This window comes from Carcharodon carcharias, chromosome 1 (assembly GCF_017639515.1).
Source record: "Carcharodon carcharias isolate sCarCar2 chromosome 1, sCarCar2.pri, whole genome shotgun sequence".
NCBI lineage: Eukaryota > Metazoa > Chordata > Chondrichthyes > Lamniformes > Lamnidae > Carcharodon > Carcharodon carcharias.
Window position 1 is genome coordinate 15,629,103 of NC_054467.1, and position 18,391 is coordinate 15,647,493.

The 18,391-nt window shown below is 39.7% G+C and overlaps 1 protein-coding gene across 11 annotated transcripts in view; it reads left to right on the top strand.

The window, feature by feature from the left end:
- The window catches only part of wrn (WRN RecQ like helicase), a 109,834-nt gene that overhangs the window by 73,152 nt on the left and 18,291 nt on the right, over positions 1 to 18,391 (top strand). For all 11 annotated transcript variants that reach the window (XR_005941741.1, XR_005941736.1, XR_005941733.1 and 8 more), the window contains 5 exons: positions 3,713 to 3,827; positions 6,180 to 6,281; positions 9,901 to 10,069; positions 12,381 to 12,520; positions 14,412 to 14,528. Coding sequence is in view for 6 of the 11 variants with exons in the window: in XM_041177660.1 (XP_041033594.1) it covers positions 3,713 to 3,827; positions 6,180 to 6,281; positions 9,901 to 10,069; positions 12,381 to 12,520; positions 14,412 to 14,528 (643 nt within the window). In the remaining 5 variants the exon portion in view is untranslated. The remainder of the gene's footprint in view (positions 1 to 3,712; positions 3,828 to 6,179; positions 6,282 to 9,900; positions 10,070 to 12,380; positions 12,521 to 14,411; positions 14,529 to 18,391) is intronic.

The window sequence follows — 18,391 nt, forward strand, 5'->3', positions numbered from 1 at the left end:
TTATGCTTTACCTTTTCAAATATGCCTTTTATCTCTGCCGCAGTATCCCTTTGTGAGAAGGCATTTTCTTGTTCTAATAGCCTCTTTTGTGAAATAATTTTTTTTTTTTTTTTTTTGCTAATTTCCTTTTTTTTTTCCAGCAATAGTTCTGAATGTGTATACCCCTTGCTACCAATTTGCTGACTGGTGAAAACTGCCATTCACTATTTACACTCTCAAATCCTCTCATAATTTTGAGAAACTGTTTAAATTCCCCCTAACCACCTTTGTTCTATGGAGGAAGAAACAATATTTCAAAGCTTTTTCATAACTACAGCCTCTACTGAAGAAGAGAGATACGGACTCCCTAAATGTTAATTCTTTTTTTTCTCTCCACAGATGCTGTTAGACCTGAGTTTTTCCAGCATTTTCTGTTTTTGCCACTCATTCCTGTTGGTATTCTAATGAAACTATGCTGTGTACTTTTTGTATCCACTTTGCTTCACTCTATGCACGATCTTAGACTAGAATTTTCTTAAAATGACTGGCACATTTATTTTTAAAGAAGTATTGCACCTACCTGTGGCCTCCAGAAAGAGCTACATATGTGTGTTTTCCTGGGTTTGCCCAATTGCATTCCCATTGGTGCAAAACTAGTGTAAGCAGCTGAATTACCAGGAAACTGTGCAGTCTTTAAAAAGAGTTCAGCCTGCAGACTTCAGATTGGGGGACAAACTGGTAAGAGAGGTCTTTCACATCACACTGTTAATAACTTTCTGCATGTCTTAGTGACATTTCTGTTGCAGTTGTGCAGAATAACATCTGTGTCGGAGGGCATCATAACCTAGCCAGAGAAGACCGGATAACTCCACTCACACACATCTCCAAGCCCTTCTGGTTAGATTTTGGAGGGAGGGTGAGCAGACTTGTGTGTATGGTGCCATTAAGTCACCTGGAATTATCAGCCATGCTACATGGAGGGAAGTAGCACTGATTCTGTCAAATCCCCACACCAGGAGTGCAGAGCAGTTGTTGCAAAAGTTGCATTTCCATCATTCCCTTACAGCAACACCTGTTTGCTAACCCTTCATTATGGCCTCTTGTTAAAGTGAGCTCCAAGCATTAAAAAAAATTGCATATTTCATTTTCTTTGAGCACTTTGGCTTATTAGTTATAAAAATAGTTAAGGATAAGGAGGAGAAAAGGCTATTTGGAGTTTGGTAGTTGGAGGTGCAGGTTCATGTAATGAAACCTCCAAGAAACGTCAAACTGGAGGTAACAACCCCAGGGTCACATCCTGCCCATCCAAATACTTCCTCTTTGCAATTGCCCCTAACCATCTCTCTAAACACGTGGCTACATTCCCTGTGGGATCACATTTTCCTTTTAAGTACACCTTATTTGTTGTCTTCTCAATAGCAATAAATAGAATGTAGATCTGCATCTAAACATTGTAATTTTCTCAAAAAAATCAGTTAAACTAGTGAAGCATGGCCTGCCTTTTACAAATCCATGCTGCCTATCCTGATGAGCCCCTAGCTTTCTAAGTGCTTGAATTGGACAGAAATGGTGGCATAGTGGTAATGTCACTGGACTAGTAATCCAGAGGCTCGGGCTAATGCTCTGGGGGCATGGGTTTAAATCTCACCATGGCTACTGGTGGAATTTAATTCCAATTAATAAAATATGGAATTGAAAGCTAGCATCATTGACGGTGACCATGAAACTATGGTTGATTGCCGTAAAAAAAAAAAAGCCCAGCTGGTTCAAGAATGTCCTTTAGGGAAGGAAATCTGCTGTCCTTACTCCAGTCTGGCCTAGATGTGACTACAGACCCACAGTAATGTGGTTAACTCTTAACTGCCCTATAAAATGGCCCAGCAAGCCACTCAATTCAAGGGCAATAGGAATGGGTAACAAAGGCTGGCGAATTATGGGGTTAAGAGGACAGATTTTGCTGGTAATGTTGGCAGCATGTGGGATGGGAAAATTGGGTTGTCAGTGCTCCGTGTCCGATACAATGCATGCCACATTCTGTGGTCTCAGTTTTTTGGGAATGGGAAGAGCTTTTGCTGCTGACATGCACAAGCATCTTTAAAATGTTAGATGGCCCCACTCTGAACCTCAGGCCCATGGAGCTTTGACCTTAAAAAAAAATTAACCCAAGTTGTTCCTTGGATCCCAACCAGGTTTATTTTCATCTATGTTTTTTTTTCATTTTACTTCCTGCGTTAGGTAATTTTACTAGATAGTTCTCCATTTACACTTTATATCTGTAATTTTCTTTTAATTTTTTGTCAATATTTTGCTTTAATTGCTGCCATTATTTAAATTGCACACAGGGATGAGGATGAATATTCCTTTGAGGATTATGAATGGATTGCATAATTGAGATGAGTTGGAGGAGATTGTGAAAGGCCAACAAATCCAACTGTAATAATATGGTGTTCTGGCCACACCCTTTAGCCCTTGTGTTTACAGATCCCTGTCATGTTGGAGGGGCACTGTCTCACATAGCTGTGCAGTCTGCTGCATAGTCAAACGCAGAGAAGAGTTTCCTGCATTAAGCTTTCATGCTACTGGTATGTTTCAAACCACTTGCCACAAATCAGGCAATCTCAAACAAAGTGACTGATGCACAGTTTGCAAGGAATAATACCATCACTTTTGCAGTGCCATGGCTGATGGAACCCACAAAACAAGGGAGCAAGGTTTAAGGGCATGCTTATTTTTCCATTGTTTCTGACACCAGAGCATACCTCACTTGCAACCAGCCATGAGGGATTTGGGTGACTGCATTGACTCATCTGGCAGCCACACCAACTTTTCATCAGAGAGCAGTGTGCTTTGCATCCACTGGACAATTGATCCACTTTCCTGCCAACAATAGAACTTCTGCTCTAATGTCAAACTGGTGCCTAATTGGACCGCAATCTGCAGCTGATTGAACTATGGGCTGAGCTCTCTGGGCAGGGTTTTCATGTGCCAGTAGCCTCATCAAATAGGGTGGAGAGGACCTTCTTTTGCAAAATTGTGAGGTTTGTTCCCCCTGTGCCAAGTACCAGCTCAGGCCCATTGCTGCAAATTTCATACAGTATTCAAATCATCGGCTTCTCACTCCTATGCTTTAATAGCACAAATTCTACATTATTGCATTTGGGAACTAATCGCGTTGCACGTGCAAGGTATCTACAATCGTAAAGGTCAACATTAAGAGATTGGGAGCCAGGATCTAATCTACAACTAGCAGTGCCAGAGCATTGATCCTTGTGACAAATATGTGTTGCATACCTTGCCAGTATTAGGATGTTGTCGGGCATTTTAGTTTCTTGAGTTTTGTTAGTTTTAATCTTTTCATTTTAAATGTTAATTTATTTTACTCCAGATTGGAAGAGAATGCCCATGCGGTATCATGCTGTACTTGTCAGTTTGATTTAACAGTTTATAAACTGGTTTTAACCAGTTGACAAGTTTTAAGGTAATTAGCACCATGTCTGATACTGGCCTTGTGGCTTATTTACAAGCGATTTAAGCTGGGCCTTGGTTCTGCAGGGACCTAACAGAATTAAGTGGTCAAAAGCATTGGAATGATTGCATCAGGCTTAATGCTTTAACTGTTGGCTGCATGTCTCAGAACTGTTGCTACCATATCCATCTTTGTTGATAAGAGTTCACATAAGTTGTATGTTAAAATACAAATATCTATCTGGGTTATTTTCCCTTCTACTCACAGGCCAACTACTTCTGACAATATGAAAAGAATTGATGGTGTAAGTGAAGGTAAATCTCCTGTGTTGGCTCCCCTCCTGAATACTATCAAGGAGTTCTGTCAAGCTAACGAATTGGAGGTATGTTTCAAAAAGTCATGTCTATTTTGTTTTTTGCTCCCTCAGTACTTAAAGGTGAAGGAGGCATAGACACAGACTTCTACTAAACACTAGGGTCTAACACTGGGCATGTGCAGTTCAATCCAGTGTCATGAAAATATAATGCCCCTCATGATATTAATGTGATTTATTGTAAAAGTGGGTTAATAGTGGGGTTTTGGATAGTTTCTCTGTGTGTATGTGTGAGAGCGGAATTTAATTAAATTGGAGACAGCTGGACTGGAGGCTTTGAGTTATCAGTAAGAAGCTAGGTTTGAAATGCTAAATACGTAAACATGACTGAAGTTTTAGAATGTGAGGTGTGAGGAAAATTTGCATTTTTAAATAAATTAGAGCAGTTTGAATTTCAAAGAGATAAGATGTTACACCTAGCCAGAAGAAACTAAGCCAAGCAGTCTGTTTATTTTTCTCAAAGGTTACTGATAATATCAATCTTTTCATAGTATTAATTTTATGTAAAAGCTAAAGTTCCAAAGATATCTCCGAACAATGGAATTTGCATTAAAAAGCGAGAAACGTGTGTAAAGGAGATGTGTCAGAGGGGAAGGAATTCTAAGATCTAACAAGTGTGAAAAACCTCCAGCCTCTGTGCATCAAGTTGCTGTCTATAGGAACCGAAGCTGAAAATTCACTTTGAGTTCTACTGTCTAGGGTATTGTGTTGCTTTGCCTGGGCCTGTTTAAATCTATTTGTTTTTATTGTTGCCTTAATGAGGGTGTAACTGGAAGCCAGATTAATTATGGGTTTTAGGAGTTATTATAATAGCAATTTGTAGACCTATGTACGTGCTTGAAATCTTTTTTTTGTTAATAAATGTTCAACCTAGTTTTCTAAAAACCTCAAGTCATGGTAGTCTTATTGCTCCTGGATTCAGGGCACACATCTCAAAATAAAATACAACTTGCAAAACAGTTGTGACCATGTGATCAAATTTCCCTCGTGGATTTGATCTGCCTGGCACACATCACCTGTAATGTCATAACACCAGTGCCACTGATTGGCAGAAGGAGAAAAGAATTGTATGACTTTTCTACTTTGTTTTCTGCTTCTGTCTCCACCTCTATCCTTATCCACCCTTGATTGCTCCTGATATACATTATGTATCAACTCTGTGTTATCAGCTTGTAAACTCCCAGCACATAAATAGGATTAATTGTTTGACTGCTCCTAGACAACAGGCATCAGATAGCACCATTGCGGAAGCACTTCCCCTAAGTGCCTTTGGACCCCCCTGTCTGTCCTTTCACACAGTCTGGAACAGGTATATTCATTGCCAGTTCACAGTGCAGAATGGGCAATAAGCAATTCAAAGCACACAGGCCTGTAAATAAAGAAATCTCACTTAACCGTTAGATTGGGTAGCCAGTGAGCGACATAAAACTTCTGTTAGAGAATTAGGTGCAGCAGCACATATACATTAAAATCAGATTTCAAGGAGGCTGATGAGGCACCACCATACCTTGGGTAATTCTGGTTGAGCGGTGAGGTGATCTAACAGTATAGGAACATTTGAGAAGCAGCGACTGTAGCATAATTACGTTAAGTGAAATAACAAAAAGGAAAAACGAATCAAGAACAAGGAATCTTCCCCATTATAATTAGGAAACACTTGACCAATAGGACAATCGATTATCAATGGAAAATATTTTAACATGGAGATGGAATGAAGAAGTATGTTTGACTAAGGACACAGTAGAGTGCATCAAATACTGGGATTCTAGGGATAAAACTGAAAAAGAGCCATTTGATGCTTACTTCTTCAGTCCATTACTGAGAGAGTGCTGCACTGGATGAAGGCTTTAAACTGAAGCTTCAACAGCCCTCACAGGTGGGCATAAAGGATTACATAGTATTATTTGAAGGAGCAGGCAAGTGTTGCTACATTTCATCATCATTTAGCATTTTCAGGTTTTATTACAGTACTGCAGAGTCTTGTAGAGATCAACTTATCATAGTTAATTGCATAATTAGGTAGATAGACCAGCATAGGCTGACGACCCTTTTAAGCTGCTTTTTCAGTTCTTTTTAATACTCCACTCTTTTCACTATTAAGTAGCTTTTTGGTCTTTGTAGTAAGATTGAGAAGTTAATAATTTTGTGCTGAGGTAGTAAAAGCTATCTCATTAACTAACACATCATCATCTAACATTACTAACTAGCCATTAATAAGCTCTCCAAATCAAATCTAATTTCGTCAGATTTTCAGAATTAATTTCTGAACAAATTTTGTTGGCTTAGATTTGCTGGGTTCACTTAAAGCATGTTTATGCCAAATTCATTGCTGTATGAAACATGATCTACATTTTTCACCAGATGGACAGGTTTTCTGTTTCGAGTCACGGTGTAAAACAACAACCAGTATTCCAGCTGAGCTCTACCTTTAAACCCGTGTCGGATGTCGCACTTTCAACATTGGTAAGACATTATTCTAAAAATACCACTTATTTTACCCATTTCTTCTCATTGTTCCATATTTAGATGTACTGTCCAGTATTTGACCACTTAGTAAATGTAGAGTAATAACAATGTTTACTGGTGCTCTTAAATTCTGAGGTGTTCTGTGCATAGCCCTCGCATATTTGTTTCTTTTTTACTTTCACTTCACTGCATTACTTTTGCAACTGCTGATCATTAACCATCCTCTCTCTGCCTCCCTTGTCCACAAAAAAATCCTAATTCACTTCTATTCTGCTTGCTCCACCCTCATCCCTGCTATGGCTCCCATCTTTGCCCTCTGATGTCAAGAGGTGCAGATTTGAGCACCTTTTGCTGTGAGGCCTCACTTTCATCTACCAAAACCCTTTGTTTAATATTTGGCATGAGGGTGTATCAGCTTCTTTCCCCCACTACCAGGAATTCCCACTCCCTTGTTCCCTCCACCACCTCCACTACAAGCATGAAAAAAAGTACAGTTCTTTGTTGCTAAGATTAAGACCATCTATTCAGATGCCTCCACAGCTTCCCCCTCTTCCCTTTCCCCTTACTTACCATGCCAGATCTTCCCCATTCCTCGCACCTATTTGAATCTGTGTATTCCTGTAATTTCTCACTCCTCTCCCGTCATGCCTACTCCAAGCTCACCTTGTCCATGAGATCCACCTTCTCCTTTCTCAACCCTATTCCCATTAAACTGCACACCACCCAACTTTTCTTCTTGCTTATACTCCAGCTAGCTAATAGTGTAATTGGTTTCCTCTTCTCAAAATACTCCCATTATCGTCATGTCTCAAAAAGCCTGCCCTGTCCACTCCCACCGCACCTCCAACCTCTCAATTCTCTCCGCAATCCTCAAATAGGTTGCCACCTCTGAAAGCAGTATGTGTATTTTCTATAACTGCATGTTTGCATCTCTCCAGTCAGGTTTCTACTCCAGCCAAAGCACAGAATCCATCTGACCCAGAGTTACAAATGAAATTCAATGTAATTGTGATCGTTCTGCAGTGTTTGACATGGTTGACTCAATGCCTGTCATCAGTTGCCCAGTTTAGTGGGACTGCCCTTTTTGGTTCTACTTCTAAACCTGATTGTACCATGAACATTTCCAGCAATGGCTTTTCTTTATGCATCCACACCATTACCACTGGAGCCTCTCAAGGACATCACCTTGATTACCACCCCTTTCTCTTCTATGCGTGGTCTTCTGGTGAGTTTATCCAGAGGCTTAGGGCCTACCGCCCCTGCTGCCAATTATATTTCCCTCCCCAACTATTTCTTGAGCTGAACCAGGCTCTTTGAAGCAGCAACATCCAACTTGACCACACCCACCCAGCTCTCTCGATCTTCTGGCTCCCCATTGCCTCCAGTTTAAAATTCCCTTCTTTGTATTTAAAGCCGTTTATGGTTTTGGCTTTCCCAATCTCTGTAACCTTCTCCAGCCCTGGAAACGACCCTCATCCTGCCCTCTTTGGTGACTTTTTCACTCCTCTCACTCTGGCTTCTTGTGCATCCAGCTGCTCTTTGGGCTACCATTGGCAGTTGTGCTGTAACAAAACATTTGGGTACCCTTCCTAATACCTCTGATTTAGCTGTGTCCATTTTGCCCCTGACTACACCTCCATGAAGCACGTTGAGATGTTCTTCCATGTTAAAGTCATCTTGTAAATTTAAGTTGTCAGTGTTAAACTGGTCATTGAAATCTCGCTTCCAAGGAAGCAAAACTGGTTGTCTATATATTTTTAATTTTAAGAGCTCATATCCTGCTAAGATATTAGGCATCAATCTTTTTTGCTGGTGCTATTGCCTTTATTATTACTATCTGGTTTATTAGGCTGGGGAGGACACTGGCTTCCAAGTCAATGCTGTGTTAATCTATTGCAAGTAGGAGCATAGAACCAGCTCTGAGAACTTTTCTGACTAATCTTCCTTAGCTTCCTCATGGATGCTGCTTGGTTTCTAATAGTTCCCCCATTAGCAGCACACCTTACATCAGGTTCTTAACTGTATGAGTTTGAGTAAAAAATTTGCAGATGATATAAAAATTGGTTGTGTAATTAATAGTGAGGAAGAAAGCTATTGACAGTGGTTAGGCAGCGATGGACTGGTCAGGTTGGCGGAACAGTGACAAATGGAATTCAGCCCTCAGAAGTGTGAGGTAATATGTTTGGGGAGGGCGAGCAAGGCAAGGGAATGCACAATGAAGGGTAGGTTATTGAGAAGTGCAGAGGACTGAAGAGACCTTGGAGTGCATGTCCACAGATTCCTGAAGGTAGCAGTTCAGATAAATAAGGTGGTTAAGAAGTTGGCTAGCTAACAGAAAGCAGAGAGTTGTCATAAATGGGTCTTTTTCTGGTTGGCAGGATGTGACAAGTGGTGTGCCACAGGGATCAGTGCTGGAGCCTCAACTTTTTATAATTTATATAAATGACTTGGATGAAGGAGCCGAAGGAATAGTTGCTAAGTTTCCTGACGACACAAAGATAGGTAGGAAAGTAAATTGTGAAGAGGACATAAGGAGGCTACAAAGTGACATAGTTTAAGTGAGTGGGCAAAGATCTGGCAAATGGGTATAATGTGGGCAAATGTGAAATCATTAATTTTGGCAGAAAGAATAAAAAAAGAAGCTTATTATCTATATGGTGAGAGATTGCAGAGCTCTGAGATTCAGAGGGATCTGGATGTCCTAGTGCAGGTCCAGCAGGTAATTAGGAAAGCTAATAGAATGTTATCAGTTATTGTGAGGGGAATTAATTACAGAAGTAGGGAAGTTATGCTTCAGATGTACAGGGCATTGGTGAGACCATATCTGGAGTATTGTGTACAGTACTGGTCTCCTTATTTAAAGAAAGATGTAAATGCGTTAGAAGCAGTTCAGAGAAGGTTTACTTGACTAAAACCAGGTGCGGGCAGGTTATCTTGGGAGGAGAGGCTGGACAAGTTAGGCACGTATCCACTGGAATTTAGAAGAGTAAGAGGCAACTTAATTGAAACCTTTAAGGTCCTGAGGGGTCTTGACAGGGTGGATGTGGAGAGGATGTTTCCTCTTGTGGGAGAATCTAGAACAAGGGGTCACTTTTTTAAAAATAAGGGGCCACTTATTTAAGGCAGAGATGAGGAGAATTTTTTTCTCTGAGGATTGAGATTTTTGGAACTCTCTTCCTCAAAAGGCGGTGGAAGTAGAGTCTTTGAATATTTTTAAGGCAGAGCTGGTTAGATTCTTGATTAATAAGGGGATGAATGATTATCAAGAATAGGCAGGAACATGGATTTGAGGTTACATTCAGATCAGCCATGACCTTATTGAATGGTGGAGCAGGCTCGAGGGGCTGAGTGGCCTTCTCTTAATTTGTATATTTGTATGTTGGTAAACCTTCCAGCAGCACCATTTGTATTATCAACCAGATAAAACAAACCATCATATATGCTAATACACATGGTATAAAATGTGTATGTATGAACAGTTTTGCGTGCATGTATATATTAACACACAAGCTGGTATTGAGAAATCATTGATAATATACCATGGACTTAATTCTGGAAATGGTTCTGGTGATTTTGTACAGTATAATCTGGTGATTTTTCTATGCCATTGTTTTAGTTTCACACAAAAATTGGAGATTCAAGCAATGTGGCTCTTCCTGTCGTTGGTCGCCATTTGGCTAACGCACCGAAATCTAGTCACTCAATGGATGTTAATCAAGCTAGACTTAGTCATCCAGTTCAAGAACTGAACATCAACACCACTCCGAATCCTCCAGTTACCTCAGGTGAAAATAACTTAGTCTTGTTCAATGATTCAAACTTTTCTAAGAAATGTTATGTTTCTTTACCCAATCTACTAAACAAGCTAAATAAGTAGATAGAGCCATATAGATATTAGCAATTGAAAGTGTTTTTTAGTCGATGAATGCATTATGTGGTTTGGGCATTGAGACCAGCGAGAAGGCCCAGCTTCAATCCTTACTCCTTGCCAAGTTAGCTTATCTCATCTGGTGTGGAATTGGAGACACTGCACTTGGCGTTGAGCCCATAGGCTAGGGAAGAGAAAATATTTGCCAATTCCAAGTTCCTGTCACTATCCGATCATGTCTGTGGCAGGTGTATATAAAACATAATCATTCCAGTTGTCAGTTTGTCCACAAACATATTGCCCAAGCACACATGGGAAGGAAGATTATTTGGGTAAGTTACTGGGGAGCAACTGCCACACATAGAGTCATAGAGGTCTACAGCACAGAAAAAGGCCCTTCAGCCCATCAAGTCTGCGCCGGTCAAACAAGTTCCTAACTATTCTAATCCCATTTTCCAACACTAGGCCCATAGCCTATATAGGATAAGGGTGTGGGTACAAAATAGAATGAAAAAATATCCCTACAGTGCCACAGATTGTAAATTACAGATTTCTCGGCTGTGAGCTCTCAATCTTAGCTAGGATGTTGTAAGATGGGGATGCAAGTGACTTCATCTTAGGAAGAGAGCCAATATGGAAAGTCACACTGAGCTGTTGTTTTAGCTTAGTTTTAGAATTTGCAATAATGGAGAATGCTGCCTTGTAGTATGAGACCCAAAATTAAGGAGAACAAAATATTGCAGTAAATAGAAATGTCCTCTTCATTGGCAATGATACCTCTCTGCAATGACAAGGAGATTTGGATGGGACTGGTGTTGATGGGTCACTGGACGTGATCACTGAAAGCCCAGCTGCCGAGCAGTTGTCAAATGTCTAGAAACTAATTCCCCATCTGTCATCTCAGAACCAGAAGCAAGGGACCAGGCAGAATGCAAATTTATAATGTACACACACACACCACTGAAGCGAGTAAATGCCCTGAACAAAAACAAATGTTCTTTCTGAACCATTGCATATCCATAAAGCATGATGCAGCATAACAAAGCTACAGTACAGGCATGAAAATTATAACTTAAAAATATACCAGCAAGAATCATTTGTTGTGTTTTTTTTTCCCTTTTCTGCTAGGGATGTCTTCTCAGATTGCTTTTGAGTAAATGTCTGGTTAGCTTTTTCTTTATACTCTCTGTATCTACTTCTAGTGACCCTATTTGTTGTGTTCTGCTTGGGTATGCATCTGTGCTTTGGTTGGCAAGATTGCCTTAAGTTTGATATTAATTGAATGGTTTGCTAGGATTCTTCAGAGGGCAGTTGGCGTGGGGCTGGAGTCACCTGTGGACTAGACTAAGGACGATGACTTTCCATCTTGAAATGACATTAATGAACCAATGGTTTTTTTATGACCATCTGACGGCTTTGTGGTGGCTTTTACCGATGCAATCTTTTGACCCCCATATATTTTTCTTTAAGCTTAATTCAAATTTTCAGTCTTCAATGGTGGCATTTGAACTCTAGTTCTCTAGCTTAATAGACCTCTGGACTATTACTACATTATTATCCTTGTTTGCGCTCCGTGTCTCTAATTTTGCTGTAACTTGCCTCTCTGATCTTTAAAAGGCTAATATTGTTGAAAGCAGAAAATGGTATTACAAAAGATCAGGGTCAACAACACAAACTTCTAAATATTTACACACGTAACAACATGCCTTCGTAGCTTAGTGTTGTCCAATCAGACCTGCACATGGAACCATAACACATCATACAGTTTACTATTGAATGAAATGCAACTTTTAAGCCACCCTTTGCTAACAGATTTAACTCAATTCATCTAATCCAAATGTATTTTTAAATTTGAGAAACCAGAAATTTAAAATCTCATGCAGAACAGAACAGTACAAGCTATTGGTGCTCTAAGCCCCTGCACTAGTGAGTGGTATGCTTGGAGTTTAAGATCACAGTTTTCCAAATTCCTGATTTCAGCTGTAATGCTCACGGTGTAGCAGAGTGGAAGCTAAGTGCTTTTTGATGGGGAGGAAGGACACCTGGGCAGGGCTAATCCTGGTGGCAACAAGTAGGGCATTATGAAAAGTTTGAGAGCAAGGCAGCTATCCATTCTCTGGATTGGGGAAAAAATCTAGAGAAAGTACCAGTGTTACTTTTTTTGCTAATGTTGTTCCTGCATTACTGTATATTTATAAATGAGCCCCAAACTCTTCTTGTGCCTGTAGACTTGGAATCTGTTGAAAAACAGCATGATGGCGAGCACATGGGACAGCCACAAAGTTCTTGCATTGAAACAAAATCTCCACTACCCAGAACTACTACACCTGATCTCAAAGAGGAAGAGCTAACATGGATTGAAACAGCAGTGAGTATTTTACTTAAGACCCTAAATTTCCTTTTTCATTAAAATGAATGGTATGCCTTAACCATAATATTGTTGTGGGCATTTTTGGCAAGAAACTAAAATTAAGAACTAATTGAAAGAAAATAATCTGAAGACTCTCAACTTAAAGTTATAACTACCAAGTCTTATTTTTCATTGTCATGTTGTGACATAATGTATGAACACAAATTAAACTAAACTTATAAAGGTTGAGTAATCATTTGTACAGACCAGGTCAGTTCTGTAATTGCCTGTGGAAGAGGGACTGATCAACACCTTAATAGTCAGAGAAACATATCGAACCTCAACAGCAATGTTAAGGCAGAAGTGACATTTATGAAATAATAATTGCTTCAATTCGATTGTTCCTTGTTTGTTCGTAACATGGTTCCATTTTAGACTTACCTGTTTGAGATTCTTGTATTGAGTTATATTCGTTTGGGATATTGCCTGGTTGTAAGATGTTGTGCCAGTAGATGGCAGCAGAATCCCAGAGATTGATTTACTTTGCCTTTCTCCTGCTTATTTATACATGAAATTTGCTATGAGCGGTGGATTACAAAGGTTATTGCATTTTTGGATTTTAATAAGTGAAGAAACAGGCAAAAAAAAAGTTTTCTTTAATTAATGGGAGGGAGAGAAATAACCATTTGCTATAATTTCTATGCATTCTAAAACATGGAGATAATTTTAAGTCAGTCTCTCATTTGAGACTAGTACTTTTCATATTTGTTCTTGTGCTCAACAAAGTGAGCAATTTCATTGTAGCAAAACAAAACAGATTTTTTTCCTATTGGGGCCCCTTGAGTCAGCAGCAAACAGTTGCAGGCCAGGCATAGAATGGGTATATGGAGGCTCACAGTTCCTCCAACTGTGCCCCAACAACATATCTTTGTTTTATTCCTTCATGGGAAAAGGGTGTTGCTGGCTAGGCGAGGATTTATTGCCCATCCCTAATTGCCCTTCAGAAGGTGGTGGTGAGCTGCTGCCTTGAACTGCTGCAGTCCATATCTAGTCTCCAAAGAACCACCCTGCCTTTGCACCAGTGTTCGTTTTTCCACTTTTCACTCTGCCATTTTTATGGTGTGATTTCCATTTTAATCCAGCCTGTGCCTAAATTCATCAGGCACTGTGTGGATTGAAAGCACTCATTCTGTTACATTGGAGTCAAATAAACAGTGGAGGGAAAATATTTATCATTCTGTTGGTCTAGTCTAAATTCACAGGAGGATCCAAAAGGGAAAGGATCTAGTACTTTGGCAAGTTTTTTCTGGGTATTAATGATGAAAAGTTTTTGAGAATTAATACATGAAGTTTATCTCAAAATAACAAAAATATAAACACTGATACATATAAATGCTAATACAAATGTAAATTAGCGCTTAGAATTATGCTCTGGGTTAACATTTTTAAGGATAACTATTCCTATCTCGGTAACTCAAGCCTCCTACTTGTTTCTTATAAGATTCTGTGATGCAAAAGATATTTAGATTTTTTTAATGCAAATCAAATTATCTGAAGCTTTAGATCCAGTAAATAAATGTTCTGATTGCTTTTATAACTTACAATGTAGAAAAGATGCTGTCTATCGACACCACCAAAAGTAAATCAACTGAGCATTAACTGATGCTTGAGAGATTTTGGTGTGTGCAAATTGGTTGCCACATTTGCCTACATAACAACAGTAACTACACTTTAAAAGAAATTATTTGACTGTGATGTATTTGGGGACGTCCTGAGGATATGAAAGATGCTCTATAAATATAAACCTTCTTAAATGCCTTGTTAGTGAAAAGTTGCTCTTTTGTATAAAGCAGCTCTTCATGATTCATGAATTTATTCCAACTGTAAATGATCATGTTTCTCCCTTCAGGGAAAGCACACAAGCAGCTGTCAAAAAGTTCAGTCCAGCGTATCCTCTCTCAGTTTGGTGTCATGGAAACAGCCTGATGCTGGCACAAAAGATTTGTTTGATGATTCACACACAGAGGTGAGTCAGTTCCACTGATAACCGCTTGTGATATTTTTTGGGAGAAATGAGCTTCTGCTAATTGATTTAGCCTCATGTACAATTCTTTAATGCTTGTATAACCTTTCAAATTGTAACCACATGCTTACACAGTTCTTAAATATTATATACAGTAATTACAGAAGAATACTTTGCAGCAAAATTGGATAATTTCTGTAACTGAGACTTGCTTTTATTTAAAGTGGTTTTGGATAATTTCTGTAACTGAGACTGGCCTTTATTTAAAGTGGCTAAAGAAAAATTTTCAGGAGATTGCTTTTTGGTAAATTATCCTAGCCAAGTGTAACATCCCTAAACTGCACACACAGTCTTTTAATCAGTTTAATGGTGCAGTTGATGTTGGAGTGGTTCCAAATGGACTCCAGACTGAATCTTTTAGACTGTTGGATCTATCTGACATCAGGTCTAGTTCTCCAGCTCCTCCCTTGACCCCTTTGCTGTTTGCTGCATTGGATGACCTGCAATTTCCTCCAGTTAAACAATTGTGAGGCTGAAGCTGATGTCTTCACTCTCTGTCACAAACCTTGTTACTGATTCCATCTCCCTTCTCAGCAATTGGCTCAGGCTGAATTTGACTTCTCACTGCATTGGCGTCCATTTCAACCCCAGATTGAGCTTCAAACCCAATACCCTGTTTGTCATATCTTTCTTCCATCTCCATTGTGCCACCCATCTCTGATATCTGCCACTGAAGCTCTCGTCTATGCTGTTGTTATCATCAGACCATTTTAATGCTTGCCTGACTGGCCTCCCATCTTCTAACCTCTATAAACTTGTGCTCATTTAACATTCACTGTCTGTATCTAAGCCCATATTTAGTCTTGCTCATCCATCATCCTTTTCCTCACTAATCAGTACTGACTTCCTGTTCCTCAAACCCTCCACTTTAAAACTCAAATCCTCGCACCTCTCAACCTGTAAATTTATTGAACTCCACAATCCTCATCTTACCCCTAGCTCTCCTAAACTTTCCACTCCTCTGATTGTTGCCTCTTGTGCATTCTACCTCCATTTGATTTGGCCCAGTGCTGGAGGTTGTCTTCAGCCACCTAGGCTGCATGTTCTAGAATTGGCTGCCTAAGTCTGTCCACCTCTCCTTCTTTGAGACCCTCCTTAAAACCCATCTTTTTGACCAAGCCTTTGGTGAATCATCCTGATATTCCCTCCTTTGTCTCTGCATCTGTTTATTTCTGAGAAATTTTCAGGGTTTTTCTACGGTAAAGGTATTATATTAATGCAAGCTTTTGTTGTAACCAAATGTCCAGTGGACCATTGACATTCCCTTTGAACAACAGAGAAACGATGAAAGGTACATTGATTGGACGGTCTCAAAAAAATCAAGGTCCTTGCAGTACTGACAATCTGTAAATCAGATCAGATTTTTGCAAATGCATATTTACAAAATATGTTTTTCTCTTTCTCACTTGCTGTTTTTCTCCTTTGTTTGTTCTTTCTCTCTCATTTTTTTCTCTTTTATTTGTCCCCCCTCTCCTGCTTTCTCCATCTCTCTCTCTCTTTCCCTCTCCCATTTTGTGTCCATTTAGCAATATAGGAGTAGGCCATTTGACCCCTCGAGCCAGCTCTGCTATTTAACTCAATTATGGCTGATTTTCTACCTCAGTGCTATTTTCCTGCTCAATTCCTGTACCCCTGTCATTGGCATCTGGAAATCTATCGACCTCTGCTTTGAACATACTGAATGACAGAGCCTCCAGAGCCCTCTAGGGTAGAGAATTCCAAAGATTCACCACCCTCTCACTGACTGAAGAAATTCCTCTTCATCCCAGTCCTATACGGCCTACATCTTATTCTGAGCCTGTGTTCCCTGGTTCTAGCACCCCCCCACACCCCCCCTTCCCCCAGCCAGAGAAAACATCCTCCTGTATCTACCCTTTTGAGCCCTGTAAGAATTTTGTAGACTTCAATGAGATCACCTTTCATTTTTCTAAACTCTATAGAATACAGGACCAGTCTCCTCAATCTCTCCTCGGAGAACAATCTTGCCATCCCAGGGATTAGTCTGGTGACCCTTCATTGCACTCCCTCTATGGCCAGTATATCCTTCCTTATATAAGGAGACCAAACTGTGCACAATACTCCAGGTGTGGTCTCAATAAGTCTGTGTACAACTATAGCAAGACTTCCTTACTCCTGTACTCATCCCCCTGCAATAAAGGCTAACATACCATTTGCCTTCTTAATTGCTTGTTGCATCTGCATGTTAGCTTTCAGTGACTTCACGAACAAGGACACCCATGTCCATCTGTACATCGACTCTTCCCAATCATTCCACATTTAAGAAATATTCTGCATTTCTGTTTCTCCCACCAAAGTGGATAACTTCACCATTTTCCACATTATATTCCATCTGTTATGTTCTTTCTCACCCACTTAGCCTGTCTAAATCCCCTGGAACCATCTTTGCATCACCCTTGCAACTCACATTTCCACCAAGTTTTGTGTTATCAGCAAACTTGGAAATAATTCATTTCGTCTCCACATCCAAATCATTGATATTGATTGCGAATAGCTGCACCCAAGCACTGATCCTTGCGGTACCCCATTAGGCACAACGTGCCAACCAGAGAATGATCCATTTATCCCTACTGCCTGTTTTCTGTCTGTTAACCAATCCTCAATCCATGTCAGCTCTAACTTTGCTTACTAACCTCTTGTGTGGGACCTTATCCAAAGCCTTCTGAAAATCCAAATACACCACATCTGCTGGTTCTCCCTTATCTATCCTGCTAGTAATATCTTCAAAAAACTCCAGCAGGATTTTCAAACATGATTTCCCTTTCATAAATCCACGTTGACTCTGCCCAATTCTACCATTATTTTGTCCAGTTATCACATCCTTTATAATAGATTCTTTTCCCTACTACTGAAGTCAGGCTAACAAGTCTGTAGTTCCCTGTTTTCTCTCTCCCTCCTTTCTTAAATAGTGGGGTTATGTTTGCTACCTTCCAATCTGCCAGCACTGTTCCAGAATCTATAGAATGTTCAAAGATGATCACCATTGCAACCACTGTCTCTACAGCCACCTCTTAACATTCTGGGAGGCAGATCATCAGGTCCAGGGATTTATCAGTTTTCAGTCCCACTAATTTCTCCAGCACTACTATTTTCCAAATACTAATTTCTTTCAGGTCCTCAATCTCGCTAGTCCCTTAGCTCCCCAGTTTTTCAGGGAGGTTTCTTGTATCTTCCTCTGTGAAGACAGTGAAAAAGTATTTGTTTAGTTTCTCTGTCATTTCCTTATTAACCCATTAAAAATTCCCCATTCTCTGTCTATAATGAGCCCAGATTTGCCTTTAGTAATCTTTCCCTTTTTACATATCTATAGGAGATTTTACAGTCAGTTTTTGTGTTTCTTGCTAGTTTACTTTCATATTCTATTTTTTCTTTACTGGTTCTGCTTTGCTGAATTTTAAAATGCTCCCAACCTTCAGACTTTTTTTTGGTAACTTTATATGCCCCTTTCTTTGATGTAATAGAACTTTAATTTCTCTTAAGATAAAATAAAAAACTGCGGATGCTGGAAATCCAAAACAAAAACAGAATTACCTAGAAAAACTCAGCAGTTCTGTGGAAGGGTCATGAGGACTCGAAACGTCAACTCTTTTCTTCTCCGCCGATACTGCCAGACCTGCTGAGTTTTTCCAGGTAATTCTGTTTTTGTCTTTAATTTCTCTTGTTAGCCATGGTGGATCACGTTTCCTGCTGGCTTTTTGTGCCTTAAAGGAATTAAATTTGTTGCAAACCATGTATTCATTCTTTAAATGTGAGCCGTTGCCTGTCTATAGTTGTACCTTTTAATGTTA